Source organism: Ambystoma mexicanum, chromosome 2p, assembly GCF_040938575.1.
Source record: "Ambystoma mexicanum isolate Mex_15411 chromosome 2p, UKY_AmexF1_1, whole genome shotgun sequence".
Taxonomy (NCBI): domain Eukaryota; kingdom Metazoa; phylum Chordata; class Amphibia; order Caudata; family Ambystomatidae; genus Ambystoma; species Ambystoma mexicanum.
In genome coordinates this window covers 1,318,301,682-1,318,318,913 of record NC_090923.1, presented here as the reverse complement: position 1 = coordinate 1,318,318,913, position 17,232 = coordinate 1,318,301,682, and the positions used below count along the sequence as shown (strand labels likewise).

The following is a 17,232-nucleotide window of genomic DNA, read 5'->3' as shown; positions in this document are numbered from 1 at the left end:
TCGACAGGGCATCTGAATTTGCTTTTAACCCTTGCCTCTATGGAATCTTTTAAAAAATATGAAAAAGTTCTGCTATCGCCACTAAACAGCTCCCGTGTTTTAGTGACCGCGAAAGGAGGAATTTTGTGTGAGCTATGGACTGACCTATTACTCTGTGTATTTCTTTCCATGACAGTTTTTGGCATAATTTTGGTGCTCTGGAGGCGGCTTTACACCGATACTCTTGTTAATGCCTGGTCTATGGATATATACTTAGCCATGCAATCCACCCCAGCCTTGAAAGTTTTTTAAACATAAGCAAGTGTCCTTAACGTAAAAAAGAGCTACTGCAACAGGTGGTTTGAATGACAGGTTGCATAGTTTCTGCATTCATTTTCATTTTCCCCGCAGCAATGAGCCAAACACACTATGTAATACTTTCTTGAATGTATACTATAGTTTCAATGTTATATATAGGATTTTAGATTTTCACAATGCCAGGTGTGAAGAGGGCAAAAAACACAAATTACAGGAATGTGCAGGATAATATATGTAAACATTATTGGCAAGTACTGGTGTATAAGCTCGAGAGATGTAAAAAAAAAAAAGGAATTCCAAGATTTTCCTTTTCAAATTTTCACACATTTTTTAATGAAATGTTGTATCAGATTTAAAACAATCAGCCAACAGTTATGCCTCTGATGCATAAGTATGTCATGCATTTTAACGTCCTCATCACATCTAGGCAATGGATGTACATGTTCGGTGGAGTATGGCATGGTCTGCAAGAAGAAGATTTTTTGTTTCTTCCTGAAGAATTTCATGACCATTCCTTGTATACAATCATTTCAAACCATTCTACTAACAAACAAAATGGATACAGAGCATAAGGTAATAGAATCAGTATGTTGCTTCAATATTTACTTTATTATGTACATGTTGTATGTTACAAATAGTAGATACATGTTTCTAGTAACACTTTTTTTTCTCAGAGCTGGTGCTGTAGGTACTAAGTAAGCATACGGGACCTAAAGTATGCCAGTATCAAAAATATTCTTTTAACAAACACATTTTGATTCAGGATAGAGTTTACAATAAATCCAATTTTTTCTTAAAGGACACACTAAATGATCACGGCCCTAGGAGTGGTAAGATGACATTTGCAACCAAATAAAATGCCTAACTATTCAGTTCAAAAAGAGCATAGAAAATGGTTGTCCTTTGTATTTGATTTCAATACAAGAAGTTCACTCGAATAAGCGGATCCATACCATTTTTGCACGAAACTATTTTGTTTTGTCCTGACAAAAAATGTACTCTCCCACTAGAGTATATTAAACATTCATATAGCAATGGAATATTTATGAAAAATAAAATATGATATTGAAATTTTTACATTTTTTCATCATTTTTCCACAAAATAACGGAAACATTTCTTATGTTGGTACGGAATGTACCTGTCATTCGAGATCAAGAACCAACTATTGATATGGCCATAAAAACGGCAAGACGTGTTCACAAAATGCACTGAAAAAACAATTATATAAATGATTTAGAAATGTTCTAAACAATAAATAAGTATTGAAAAGAGCATTATTGTCAAAGTGTAAAAGATTTTTACAGCACATAAAATGTCTTGAATAGAGACTTTGTCATTGGCAAAAATATATATATAAAGAGAGATTTATTTCACAGCAAGCACAAACTAAACTTTGGCACTGGCTTCATGAAGCCTTTTCAAGCAAGAAACAAACTATACTGAAAATCACTCAAAAATATTTGTATGAAACATAAATCCGAAGGACAAAAGTATTCTGGGTGAGATCATTATAATTCAGGCAGGCATAAGCTTTTGCACCCCAGCTATATATGCAGGTAATAGAGGAGGACAATTACCAGTCACATTTACTTTCTCTGATATAAAGCGCACTTACAGTGTTTTTATCACACAAACAAGATATTTTGGCGATGATCAACAGGTCTTGTTCAGTAACTTAGAACGTTGTTAGGGAGCCTTTGTGGAGTGCTTGGACGCTGTCCAGAAATGATACTATTTAACGGTACTAAACTATCTGTTTATGTTTTTCTAGCAAAGGTTAAAAAACGATTACTTTTAAGTCAACTAGTATTGTGCTCACATCTGTATGAATGAGTGTTGTGCTGAAAAGAGAATGTATGGGTGATCACTGACGTAGAACAACATCTGGTTCCTAGGAAAGTGCAGGTCAACGCCACCTTGGAAAGTGGAGGAACCCTTACAGATGAGCCGGGTATTTGAAACACAAGGTTCATTGAAAACTAGGTGTTTGTTGGGTATAGCGTTCTTTCATCGACAGATGTAATTTCGATGTTTTTTTTTCCCCCAAGTACATTTTACCAGAATAAAATTAATCGAAATATATAGGGGTGGGGTTGGAAAAGTATATAGAAGGGGCGGGGGGGTCGGAAATAGGTAAACAATAGGGGATAGAGGGATTGGGGGAGCCCCACCACAATAAAAGAAAATCAATTTCAATTAGTTTTTTTGGTAACAAATACGCTGGAAAACACCAATTGCAAATACGACCGTCGATAAAATGACAGAGGGTCTCATTACGAGTTTGGAGGCAGCCAAGCCCTTATTAAGGGCTTGGCTGTCTCCAAACTCGGGTCTGGGTCCGTGGTCCCTGAATGGGGAAATACCGGGCCATTCCAACCTCGGAGGTTCCAGTATTTCCCCATTCAGGGAACACATCCCCATTCCCATTTGAGCCCCCATAGGGCTCAATGGGGAGGGAGCAAACAACGGGCCCGTCAATAACGTACCCGTTGTTAGCTCCCTGGTGCCCTCGCGGGACCCGCAAAGGACGTCTGGTCTGACCAGATGTCCAGATCGGGTCACGCAAGGGAACCTCGTAGTAGGGCGGAATGGGTTTAACGGCACTGACACCTTTACTGGCGCTGTTAAACCCATTCCGCCTGGGTCGTAATGAGGCTCATAGAACTGTTTGTTGTACCTAGCAACCCAGAGAAATTGGCTTGGTCTGAGAGCACCAACAAGTCTATGTAATTTTTTCAAATACTGAAGAGCATATGTATTGAGTTTAAATGTGCATGACTATCCTCAGTTGTCTCACACCAAAGACAGAAATTGTTGTATATGCAGTCAGACTCACCAAATATGTGCTATAAACTTGCAGGCCCATATTTCATTTTGTGGGCTTTATCTACCACCCGTCGATAAGCATAGATGGCTCTGGCCGGCAATTCTCCCCCATCACACATATCCCGACAGTCTCAGCCTTTCAAGATCAGTCATTTTCCAGAGGGTGGGCTGGACCTGTGTTTGGGCATGCCAGAGATGAACCTGGACTCGCCATCTATCTCGGTCAGCTCCAAGTTCCACATTGATGTTATAGAGCTGTCATCGATAATTGACATGACGTACAGAGAAAGACTAACATTGTGCCAGCTATTTCTCCTCAATTTTATTCTGGCGCCCCAAAGACGTGCCATGTAGGGAACCCTCAAAACAGTGGGTGCGGGGGAGAGAAAATGAACCTCCTCCTCTGGGGGAGACCACATATCCCCCATCATCCCAGCTCAGACCCTCCTGTCGATGGGTGGGCATGTGGTGAGAGGCTACTGGGCAATTTCTTCCAACCCTTCATGCGGAGTGGGCTTTCCTTCTGTATTCTATACTGTGGGCCTTTAAGCCCATTGGAAATATGATATGCCCACCTTGATGGCCAGTCAATATTCTGCAATATGAGCCCTTGAATCATTAATTGAAGCATGTGAAACATGTTCTGTGCTTTTGGATCCATAGCAACACATGTGCTTTCCCACCTTATGTCGCATCCACTTTTGACTCTAGATTCCCTTTGGGTTTCTGTGGAATTTGGAACATGATGTCTGCATATGAATTGCTGGGGCTTTCCCAGGGCCAGTAGGCTTGCTAATATAGTGTATGTGCTTGCCCGCTGCATTAATGGCAATTATTCCAATCGTGTTATACCATCTAAACAGCACATGCGTGCTTTTCAGAGCAGCACAATAGTTACATAAAGTTTATTTGCCAAGTCGCTAAAACATTTTGAAATGCTTTGCAAAATTGCAATGGCCTTTAAGCAGTGCAGTAGTGCCCAGCATATAGTGTATTTACCATGCACCCAACTAAGGGCCCAATTCAAGGAAAAGTGTGCATTTGTTCTGCAATTGCCACGCGCCGAGAACAACACTGGCCAAGCCTTCATGCAGATAAAAAATGTGCGCCCCGCATATTCATGGAATCTTCAGCGCAAAGTAATCGTATTCACAAGTCACACCCGGAACACCCCTGACACGAACCCCCGCAAAGCATAAACAGGCAGAACAGCTACACCCTTCAAACAGTGCATGGGGTGCCCCAGAAGCAGGCCTGCATCTCGGGGACCCTTCGTAACTGTTGCCGGCACCCTGAGAACATGCGTATGACACTTCATAAATCAGGTAAAACTCAGAAATTCTGCGTGAGAACCCCCATAAACCGTCCCAGCACCCCACTATGCAGCATACGCACACCCCTAAGTCTGATTGAGACCCTGCCTGCACCCCTAAATTTGACATGCAAAATCACCACTGTGCTGCTAATACTATGCGCAACTTTCCTTACGCCTGTCTTTTGGTGGCACAGAGATTGAGGGATTTGAGTGGGCATTTTGCAAGCAAGAGGTTGTGCGGTCACATCCATGAATATGTGCACTTTTTCCCTTGTTCTTCCTCATTTTTTGAGTTCTGCATCCCACTCTGCCCTCTGCGCAGACCTCCCCCATGCTCTGCATGGTGACTCGCGCAAGGCACTTGGCCGCTCGCAGAGCCATACCGGGCATGAGAGAAATCCATGCAAAACCAAGGAATATCCCACGCATTTGATTCCATTAATCGATTAACGGGATTACGCACGAAGTTCGGCGTGCAAATACCCTATTTTCCAGCCAGTATTTCCATAAATCGGGCCCTAAGTGTCAGGCGCCACCAATGATGTTAGTAGCCTTTGTAAAGCACACGTGAACCCAAAGGCATCTTGGTGCTATCGCTCCTAACAAGTACACCTTATATCCTGGTCAGGTCAATTAGAATAACAACGTTTTTACGGAATGCCTGAACAGAAAATTCTCAGTGACCTTCAAAGAAAACGGTAACGCATTCCACAACTTGGCCGCGGCCACAGAGAATGCTCGACCACCAATCCTTAGGCAACTAAAACGCAAAATATTATTAAGACCGGCTTCCTGAGATCAAAGCATGCGTCCAGGAATATAAGGACGGAATTTAGATTGCAAATATTCCGCCCCTTGTCCACCAGTGCAAGGCACACATCCGTGCCCAACAGCGTGGGGCTTCACAGAGATCTAAACATCCCTTCAGGACCCTAGTAACACCAGCTGGTCCCCCACAAACCCCAGTGCAACTCACTGCTGGTTTACTAGCAGACCAGAGAATGCGGCAGTCACTACTGTGGCATTCAGACGCCCATCATGTGTGAGGTTGTACTCCCTCCAACACCACTAGCATGGAGGTCCCATATCATATTATTATGCAGTCATGGGAGTGCTGGCTGCTGGGGAATCTTACCAGGATTCCTGACTCTGCTTTGCATATGTGATGAGTCCATTAACCCAAATGTGCTCTAGGCTAATAGCCCCATCAATTTCCACCCTTTTTGGGGAAAATTTGTGAAATTCATAACTGACCCAAAAATAGAGGGTTGAACAAATGTTAGCATGATATGTAATAGACCCTTTGATTTTAAACAAAAAATGCAGGTATTAGACAGAAGAATAAAGTCAAAGCTACTTTAGAAAAGTAACGCAGGTGTCTCATTTCCTCAGTTGTTAGCAACAAAGCACAATGTACTTTTTTTTAGCAATCCTCAGATAAAGAAAACATGCGCTAGGGAAATAATGGCATCTATGGACATTGTGGCTCACAAGAGATTGTCTCGACAGAATGTGGCACTTGAGTGGAAGTCAATGGTAGTTATAAATTGAGCAACCGCTGTTCGCAGGATTCCCAAGGCCATTTTGTCGCTCCTCCGAACACATCAACATTGTTATCAACCCAGGGAATTATGTTGCCCGGCATGTTGGTAGAACAGTTCGCAATGTTCATGATCTCCTCAGCTTTCAAGATTCTGTCCCAAATGTTAAATTGGCTGATGTCTCCAACAAAGGCTTGGGTGGCATCAAATCGTCCACCAACGGTGTCCTTAAAAGAACACAAGAACAGGTCAACAAGACAGTTCTTACAGAAAGACACACGACATTGTCAAACCAAAGCTGAAACCTCACCAATGGCTTGGTCCCTCTGGAAGGACCACAGCAGCCTAGTTTATTAAAGCAGTAACTTCATGAATGTACACTTGTTATCAAAGCTAACGCCACAAAGATCAGTACTTCTAAAACATATTAATATTGTATTTGTCAAGAACACGTTTCAGGTTATGGGCAACATTTTGGACAATATTGGACATAAAGACATGGAAAGAACACATATGCTTGTTTATGTCAGCATTATCAATATCGGCCTCTATGTAATGCACGTTTTACAACAGGCCACCAGCCAACCCCACCCTCTCCTTTTTTTCACTGGAATTAAAGTTTTTCTGCTACTCTTTCAAGAAAAGGATAACTACATAACTTTGTTAAAAGTGCAGCCATCTTTGACTAGTAAATTATTCTGCTTTTTAAATTGCTCTCCCTAGTCGCCTTTGTGTGGCCAACAGGTAATGTGCACTTTCAAATGTCAATGTAATAACTTTAGCTGCATCATAATGGTACATGTATTACGTTTAGTTGCACAGTCTTACTATTTATTAGTGAGTATATTTCATATATTTCCCAGATACTCTAAAATATATCAATCATTTTTTCCAGCGACACCAGTATAAACAACTCAGTCAAGGTGACACAGCTCTACACGCTGTTGCATAATTATAATTAACAATATGTCCTCATGCAAATCAGTAGTTGTGTTGAATTATTCAGGACAGAGGTTGCAGCTCTTACGCTTTGCCAGTTTTCTGTCGTTGCATGTGCACAGACAATATTAATGAAGCTAAGTGACTGCCTCTGCTGTTTTATGAAGGATCCTGGGGGCCATCTTTGTGAGGTCAAAGTGGTGTTTTGCACCACCCATAGACAAATGATTGGTTGGGAAATACTGTTTCACTGAGAATGAAGAGCATGTAAAAATGGTGGTAGTGACCAGAGCTTGAGTCAGTTAATGCAATTCACAAATATTATGAACTATTCATTCTACAGAATTAGAATGCTCCCAATGTCTACCTTTGACAAATACTGGGGGTTAACACATTTGATTTCAGTCTCTGTTGAGACACGCATGCCTGGGATGTTTTGTGATAGTGCTGCAGTACTGCGTAGTTTACAAAAGTGTAACTCACTACCTCTCCATAAATATTGCGAGGATGTATAGGGAGCTGATCTATAAACACAATTAATAAGTGTTACTTCTTCTTTGGCCAACCTACCATTTTGAACAGAAAATATTTATTCCCTAAAAACATGATTTGAAGTAACAGAGGTGGAAATGGACCTTAAAAGAGAACGTGTACTTGAGATATTGCACAATGCATTCAAAACCTTTTGGAATTTTAATAGCAAACACTGTGCTGAATTAATATGTTTTTGCAGATAATAGTTGAAGAAAAAAGTAGATGAAAGTTCAGGAACCAATCGCTCCACCATAGCATGCCTCCAATTAATGGAGAGATGGAAGCTTATTGAATGGTAACCTACGTGGAAAATCTGAACTCGCTTAAATTGGATCGACAGTCAGTCAGTGAAGACGCCAATCAGTCAAAGGGGTCCAACCTAGACACGTAGATGACGCACCTGGCAATTCAAATCAATAATTGATTATTTGATTTGCCACGAATCCCCTTGACTATGCCTAGAAGCAAATCACCTAGGGCGGAGGTGTAGTCTAATGGCTCAATTTTCAGCCCCTGGATTGAAGAAAACCTTGCTTCATATCTCAGTTTCTATACTTGGACATATAATCCTAGGAAATAACTGTATTTGTTTGCGTGACGTTTCCATAGTTTGGGACCTCCTGGGTGCTGTATAAACAGAGGACCAGCTATGGTAGCTTTGCAGAGGGATCATTACAAGACATCAGTGCTCAGTACAATAAGATGGATACCTTAGACGTCACCTCTGAAAACCACAGTGATGTGTAAAGAAAGCACATTCATAAAAAGCTATCTTGAGAGAAAAAACGGTTGGGCATAAAGCTATCTTGAGAGAAAAAACGGTTGGGCATCCGCTCACCTGCTCCTGACCCAGGATGATGATTCCACCCGGCTTGATTGGGTGCCACGGTGCGAGGTTGTCTCCAGTGCCAAGCTTTTCTCCATCTTGGAATGCCTCCCACATTCCATCCCTGGTTGTCCACGTGATACAAATGTGATGCCACTTCCCATCACCGATGAACAGAGGGAGTTGGGCCACCTGTATAACAAAAGAGCAAGATCAACCTTTTAAAAATGACATATAGATTGGTTTCAGACGAATTCAAACAAAAATTCTCTGGAATGTGTTTTTTTTAAATACTTTCACGTGCAATGTGCACACACAAACAACAATGTGCAATATCTGTATGAACTGTTCAGAAAGGGGAGTTGTAATTGTGTAACGTCATTACCCAAATGCAAAACTTGCATACTGGGACAGGTATGTGGAAGGTGACGGGTGATGGCATGTTTGTGATTGGAACTGTGGTCACACAGTCCTGCCCGAATCAGTGCTGAAGGCACCCAGCATACTACTCAAGTACTTCTGTGGCGGGCTGGCTCACGGGCACACTGGCCAGCCCGGGGGTTGCTGGGGGCACCCAGCAGACACGTCCAGTTGTCGTGATCACATGGCGTTGGCCTGCTGGCCCAATAATGAGATACAGAGACAGAAGTGCCTATCATGGAGTCTGCCTTCGTTCTGGCCCACGTGCGGGCTGAGGCTCCTTTTAGTGACAGGCAGTCATGACGAAGTCCTGACACACATTCTTAATGGGGCAACACCACACTCATCTTTGAATCTGAGGGATGACAGCACATGTGTGATCTCCTTGGCCTTGCCTTCTCCACTGCCTGATGTATCTGGACATAGATCAGGCACGCAAAGTATGGTCCCTACTAGCCATGCAGAGCCCTGCACAAAGCACACATAGATCACATATGAGCTGTGATGCCGTTTTCAATTTCCACACATTTCTGATATGTGGAAATTGAAAACAAGCCGTTCAGAGCATGTACCCAAAGACCCCCTGAATGCCCCCCCTCCCCGACGCCCTGATGGGTGCTGGAGTGCAAATGCATAAATATGCATTGAATGCACACACAATACATCTTCAGGCATGCTGGATCCTGAAGCTCTGCCCCTCCCTCAATGCTTAGATCTTGTCTGTATTCCCGGCCTTTGTGTTGGCCGATGGGTGCCTTGCAGAAAGGATATTAACCGTGGCATATCAAGGTCAAAGATTGCCCATTGTAGGCCCTAAAATGTGCCAAAGGAATATACTGCTTCCCGCCCTTTCAAAGTGGCCGAATGACGTCAGTTGACGCAGGCTGTGGTGAACCTCAGATCCCCGGTACTCCACATCATGCACAGCCCTGAGCTTGTCTGTGGCCCCTAGTCACATGGGCCAACACCATTTCACAGTATAAATAGGGTAACCAGACGTCCCGGTTTTGCAGACTGTCCGGGTATTTGCACCTCCGTCCCAGGGGGCCGAGACTTTTTAAAGTTTAAAAACCCCATCCCGGGATTTGGGGATCGGGTGGATACCATCCCAGTTTTTGGCTGGATATCATGATTTTTCAATCGGTATGCCAAAAACCTGAATGGTATCCACCCGAGACGCAAAACCCGGACGGGTTTTTAAAACTCAAAATAGAATCGGGACCCCGGGCGCTGCAACATGACACGGGACAGGTCACCCACACAGAAGTAAGACTACAGTTTCATAGCTGAAGCTGTAGTCCTACTTCTATGTCAGTGGCCTGTCCCGGTTTTTTATTTTCAAAATCTGGTCACCCCAAGTATAAACAAGAAGCATAATTATGTTCCAAAATGTTTAGGTCTCTACTTGATACTTGTCTGTTGTGCGATTACAGGCACTACCAGTCAGCGACTAATCATCCAACATGTGTGCCGCATTGTGCGGGTGGGCGCAAATGTTCAATCCGCTCTCAGAATCCTCTTTATAACGAACTGCTCATTTGCCAGCTCTAGCTCCCCGCTTCCATTAGCAACAGCAAGATTACAACGCGAGCACGGGGGTCACCTGGCAACGCCTTGACAAAACTCCCTGGAGTTCCGTGTTTGCAAGGCCACTCGACACAGAGAAAAACGATAAGCAAGAGCTGACTCCCGCTAAAAAAGAAGTGTGCATGTGTTAGCACAGCTGTGAGGCCTATGCATTGCAAATCGAAGTTCTAAATTATCCTTTGGTGTAGGAAGTCTGGACACGTAAAATGTCTCATTAATAGTAGCCATTTCCTAATTCTATTATCGAGCGAGGAAATGTGGGTAAAAAGCAAGATGGAAATTGGAACCCACTGGCGTGACTTATCAAAGTTATAGGGGTAGAGCATATGACATCACGAGTACTTTCACCCCTTGGAGGATGTGACATGGCTCGCCCTTTCACCCTGAGGTCTTCACTAGAATTCGCCCCACGCAGCCTTTGACTCACAAGGAAGGATCCTACAATAAGTCTGCCAGCACATAAAGGTAGGCCTGCGTGCTGAAATGGGGTGCATTGGGGTTTTAACCCATTAAATGCCAAGGACGAGTATGCTCTTCCTTTTTGCATAGACTTGCATAATAGCCTGGCTCTTTTAGACCCCTTCCATGGACAGCCAAGCCAGCGGCTCCTAGTTGAGTCCCGCAGTGCACAAGAGCCCTTGTATCTGCACTCACATAGACGCTGGGGATTGAGAGGGCGTCACAGGGATATAGCGGTCGCAAGGGAAGCCACAACCATCACCCATGTGTAAACCCTAGCCATCGTTAAATCGCTCACGAAGCTGAGTTCCTAAGTGTTGCAGAGTAGGACAAAGGTGTGCACCTGTCTTATCCACATGTAATTAATTATAATTGGTTATTTATAAAGCGGTTAAAAACCCCAGAAGTTTCTAAGCGCGCAGAAACGGGGATCAAACCTGTGTTGCTCTTAAGGCCTCTTGCTTCCAAGGCGAACGTGTTGGCCCTGAGCTATCCTCCCAGGATGATAAACCCGCTAGCAAGACCAGCACGTTCAAGGAAAGGAGACATTCCATGAGCTCCAGGGTGAAAGCTAATGTACAGAATGTAGGACTCTGGGAGGTGCCACTGCACTGGAAAACAATGACCCTTAGAAAAAGAAGACAGGAAACTCTACAATGAATACTGCAGCATAATTCACATAAGGTATTGCAACCTTTTGGATAAAGTGTATACTGCAGATATGATGGTGAACACTATACGTATGCTACTATATATTGCAGCAAATATACTGCAGATACTGATTTGTAAAACACCCCATAGAAAGCATTCACACCCAGGGAAGGGCGCTGAGCCAATCAGGTGGGTGCAACAGTGGTCGAGAAAACAGATTCTCCGCCCCCTGTTTCCAGCCACCTGAGGCCCTCACCCAGGTGGTGCTATTTTGTGATAAGTGCGGTGGCCACAGGGAGCCTGTCGCAATTTAACGTCTACTCTCTTATTATGCAGCTCCCACAGTTTCTTTTTCCCCCTCATATTGTAGCACATTTTTTTAAACAGTGGCCCCATAGTGTATTTTAAAACACACCACTCTCCACCATTTGCTTAGCGGCGGCACACAAAAACACCATCCACAAATGAAGCCACACAAATATAAACTTATATTTGTGACAACATGTGCATGAAAAATCAAAGGTTTTTCTCATATTTTCAAAAGGCTTCACATAGAGTAATTGTGGAAAGAGTTAAACAAAAGACAGTGATGGATTCAGCAGACTTGCGTGTTCTCAGTAGATAATGGGGCATTTTACTAACCTTGTCGTTGATCAACAACTCGATTGGATTATTTCCCCATTCGATCAGCACAATCTCGTTAGGTTGCCCGGACACGGCGTAGGAAAATGGCGTTCCGATCCCAGGCGATGCGCTCGACTTCAACCACAAGCAGATGGTGAATGCGTAGAGCTCCGGGAGGGTCTTCTTGATTCTCCCATACAAGTAGTTTGTGCGAAGGGGAAGTGACACCTTAAAGTCATCCGGTGACTTAAATGCACTGTGACCTATAGCGATGGGAAGAACACAAGGCTTATTAGGCACCTCTGCAAACTGTTGCATAGGGCGTGCTCTAGTCATTTGCCAGTTATGTACACTGTTATCGCACGCTCTGAACAAGTATGGAGGTGTACTACTGGTAGTAGTGTCCGTCATGCAGTGATTGTGTATTGCCTTTTGTGAAGAATTATGACTTTATCTTTACAGGTATATATTTGTATTGATTTCATGTTTGCTGCCCACACTATCCTAGTGTTCTTAATCCAGTGGTAGACGTATACCAAAAAGAGTAGTGGAACTGTGGTCCCACAGGGAAGAGGATAGGCGGAAGCATAGTGCAACATGTGACACAGTGTTGCAGCCAGCCCATTGCAACAGTCTGATTCATGGAATTATTTGCGTATAAAACGGGGATTTGCCAGCGATGTCATTTCACCAAAATGCCTGGGGGTTGCAGAAGTGACATCACACGACCCTTGACCTCTGAGGACATCTTGGAAGGATAGCTCAGGGGCAACGTGCTCGCCTTGGAAGCAAGACGACACAAAACATCACAGGTTGGATCCCCGGGTCTGCGCTTAGAGACCCTCTGGGTATTAAGCGTGTTATAAATAACCTATCATATCATATTACAGGAATTGATGTCATTTTAACCGACCCCGAAGTGATATCACAGGAAGCGATGGAACACAACCTTTCACCACTTGACAAAACAGGAAGTGGCATCACATAGCATTGTTCCTAAGTACACTACGAAAAATATGATTACGATATCACTATAATGTGATAGACGTTTCAAACAAGAATGGATTGCCATATATATCATTAAAATCAGTGTAAATAGGCCTATATTACCAAATTACTGTGAATGCAAGCAGACGTCCATGGTCAAATGATAATAATGTGTTCTTAAATAACACTTACACTAATGTAGTAGATATATTGACTATATAACAAATAAACATGTTTGTATGTGAATGAGAGGGTGCGCTAACGTATCGCATCACTGTGCGGATACACGTTTTGAGAATCAGGGCCGTTATGTCAGCAACCCTTCCTTCAAAGCATCTTGTACTCTTGAACCATTTATGTGTTCTGAGGCTACTACATCCATTAGTAGCCCGCAATCCATTCCAGGCCTATCAGGATGCAGGGACCACGGGCTAAATCCTCCAGCAATTGCCCTTGTTCCCTGCTCTCCCTGCTCTCCTTGCTCCTATTGCGGCTCTGGTGAGTGCCTCTACTCATTCAGGTTTTGTTGTGTGGTGTCTTCCTCCTTTTGCCAAGATAGCCCTACTCTTTGCATGGCCGTCCAATGTGCCCGAGTGCTGGTGCATCCCTACTTCCCATGTTGCCAGCAGCAATCCAATACCCTGAAGCCTTTCCTAGGCAAGGCACCCAGCTGCACCCAGGTGCTAATGGCATTGATTGCCAATGTGGTGGGCTGACACAGGCCGTAATGGCCATAAGCCCGCGCTAAACACTGTCGCTTGTCTCGGGCACACCAATTTAGGCTAACAAGCACTTACTGACTGGCTCAGCCTGCCACCGGAGGCATAGCCAGGATTGTCAAACGCTTGGGGCCTGAAGCGAATATAGTTGGGCCCACTGCAGTGACGTTAACATATGTAAATGCCCACACAGTGCTGTTGAGTGGGGATTTACAGATTTTGGACGGGCCTTCCCCGATCAGACCGGCCCTACCATGTCTACGTTTCTGCTGCCACCACAGCCATTAACAGCCCATTATTCTTAGAAGTACATGTGAATAAGGAGCTTGATTTTATTTGTACTGAGCTGGTACTATGTAGAATCCTGCACTGCAATGCAATATGTATGGTGGCTCGGTAGCTTTATTTCCTTCATCAAGCTACAGTGCCAGGCCCAATGTAATCATCTGTAGCATAGTCAGGCCTGATTTCAGGAAATGTGTTGAACCAGCTGAGTTCCTACAGGACTATTAGTCTGCCTTTCCACTGTGGAGATAACTATGGAGTCTAAGCTGAATGTGCTAAACAGAAGGGCAATGTTGTGACTATGGAGTCTAAGCTGAATGTGCTAAACAGAAGGGCAATGTTATGACTATGGAGTCTAAGATGAATCTGCTAAACAGAAGGGCAATGTTATGACTATGGAGTCTAAGCTGAATGTGCTAAACAGAAGGGCAATGTTGTGACTATGGAGTCTAAGCTGAATGTGCTAAACAGAAGGGCAATGTTGTGACTATGGAGTCTAAGCTGAATGTGCTAAACAGAAGGGCAATGTTGTGACTATGGAGTCTAAGCTGAATGTGCTAAACAGAAGGGCAATGTTGTGACTATGGAGTCTAAGCTGAATGTGCTAAACAGAAGGGCAATGTTGTGACTATGGAGTCTAAGCTGAATCTGCTAAACAGAAGGGCAATGTTGTGACTATGGAGTCTAAGCTGAATGTGCTAAACAGAAGGGCAATGTTGTGACTATGGAGTCTAAGCTGAATCTGCTAAACAGAAGGGCAATGTTGTGACTATGGAGTCTAAGCTGAATCTGCTAAACAGAAGGGCAATGTTGTGACTATGGAGTCTAAGCTGAATGTGCTAAACAGAAGGGCAATGTTGTGACTATGGAGTCTAAGCTGAATGTGCTAAACAGAAGGGCAATGTTATGACTATGGAGTCTAAGCTGAATCTGCTAAACAGAAGGGCAATGTTGTGACCCGAAATTAGGAGCCTCCTCACAAAGACGGGGCACAACCTGTTTCTTGCTGCATAGTCACTCGGACAGACTACGCAACTCTGGCGCTGTGTGGAGACAGTACGCTGGGAATGAGGCTCGCAGTGAAGTCCTTGCGGGGGTATCGCAGCACACTTTCTCCGACATGGAAGCGATAGCCAGGAGGCAGTGATGTGATCGTTTCATTAAGATTCTGTCACTTTGTAAATGCTCATTGAAGGGGACAGGTTGAGAGGAAAGAAGGTCATGGGGGCTCTTCTTCTCAGTAAGACCCACTTGCACCTTTCTTCTGATACCGCTTAGGTGAGGGCCACTGGGAGTGACACTGGGGGGAACCAACACGTGATTCCAAAGATCCTACTAAGTTAAGGACCATAATAGCCGTCCATTGAGCGGGCCACGAACAAACCACTATTTACGATTCTTCAATTTACTGAATCAACCACTTTGCTGTGGCCACAGCGATATTTGAAAAGAAGTACGTGGTCATTACGACGTTGAATGTGAGTCCCCTCTACTCATTGCTGAGTGAAGGTGAGCACAGCAGAAAGGAAGGTGCTTGCACTCGGGATGCGAGTCACCACACTGATTTCTATGCTCGAAGTTATAGGCAAACTAAAATGTGCTATTTGCAAGGATTCTTCATTTTGTGGGCATGGGGTGCAGTGTGGATTTTTGTCAAATCACTACTGAAAAAGAGATTGAAAGCAATACATTAAAAGATCAAGGCCTCAATATTTTTTTTAAACACTTTATCCTGTGAATTCATGTATATTGATGATGTTTCTATTATGAATAGTTCTAAAGACCGCAGGCCGAAGTAAACAAAAATTGATCGGGAGATCAGAAGCATTGGGGACTTTGGGTAATGCATGTATTGCAGGAGGTTAGTTAGCAGCGAGGGTGAGCTTAAATTCTTGCGAGGTGTGATCTACCGCTAGCAGACAAAATGATGCTTAATATACTCAAATGTTTTGAAAAGATTGATGACGCTGATGTAACATCCCCCAAACTAGGCTAGAAATTACTGCCAGAATAATTCTGGCTTTCTTCCTGTGGATTAAGAGTTAGTTAAGGCTGACCCAAGAATCTAAAATCTTATCGTTTGTTGATTTGCATTGCAAAAGAAGCCCTCTGTGGTATACACAAGTCCACATAATGACTACAACCTTTTGCTTAGCTTTGCAGGAGAGACTTCACCCGCTTCTAAGTGCTGTAATAAGAGGTGTTTTGTTACTACCTAATTTAATAGGAGTCCAATACTTGGTGATAGCCTGATGAAGGGCTGAGTAGGCCCTGTCAGCACCAGAGACAGTGACTTCAGGTTGCACGCAGACTTGCGAAGAGGGTTCTCAAAACCGAAAGCCACAGACTAGGAAGTATGCTTCCAAGCTTCCCATCCACTCTGAAATCATGATACGACGAGGACATGGATCAGCGCTGGAAGGTCAGCAAAGCAGCCTGAACACCTGGCAGTGATTAAGATGGGGCAGGTGTCTGCAACTCAGTGATTAAAGCATCAGCCCAGGACAAGTCCCTTGCATCAGTGCAGGACAAGTCCCTTGCATCAGCCCAGGATAAGTCCCTTTCATCAGCCCAGGACAAGTCCATTGCATCAGCCCAGGACACGTTCCTTGCATCAGTGCAGGACAAGTGCCTTGCATCAGTGCAGGACAAGTGCCTTGCATCAGTGCAGGGCAAGTTCCTCGCATTAGTGCAGGACACGTCCCTTGCACCAGTGCAGGACACGTCCCTTGCACCAGTGCAGGACACGTCCTTTGCACCAGTGCAGGACAAGTCCCTTGCATCAGCCCAGGACACGTTCCTTTCATCAGTGGAGGGCAAGTTCCTCGCATTAGTGCAGGACAGCTCCCTTGCACCAGTGCAGGACACGTCCCTTGCATCAGTGCAGGACAAGCCCATTGCATCAGCCCAGGCCACGTCCCTTGCATCAGTGCAGGACAAGTCCATTGCACCAGTGCAGGACACGTCCCTTGCATCAGTGCAGGACAAGTCCATTGCATCAGCCCAGGACACGTCCCATGCAGCAGTGCAGGACAAGTCCCTTTCATCAGCCCAGGATAAGTCCCTTTCATCAACCCAGGACAGGTCCATTGCATCAGCCCAGGACACGTTCCTTGCATCAGTGCAGGACAAGTGCCTTGCATCAGTGCAGGACAAGTGCCTTGCATCAGTGCAGGGCAAGTTCCTCGCATTAGTGCAGGACGAGTCCCTTGCACCAGTGC

General features: G+C 44.2%; 1 protein-coding gene across 1 annotated transcript in view; it reads right to left on the bottom strand.

Moving 5' to 3' along the window:
• Positions 1-871: 871 nt before the first annotated feature.
• NPTX2 (neuronal pentraxin 2) overlaps positions 872-17,232 on the bottom strand; it is a 51,504-nt gene continuing 35,143 nt past the window's right edge. Inside the window, exons 3-5 of the mRNA XM_069645655.1 lie at positions 12,039-12,283; positions 8,292-8,471; positions 872-6,207 (exon numbers count right to left, since the gene is read on the bottom strand). Of these exons, the coding sequence (XP_069501756.1) occupies positions 5,980-6,207; positions 8,292-8,471; positions 12,039-12,283 (653 nt within the window). The 3' untranslated portion in view covers positions 872-5,979. The remainder of the gene's footprint in view (positions 6,208-8,291; positions 8,472-12,038; positions 12,284-17,232) is intronic.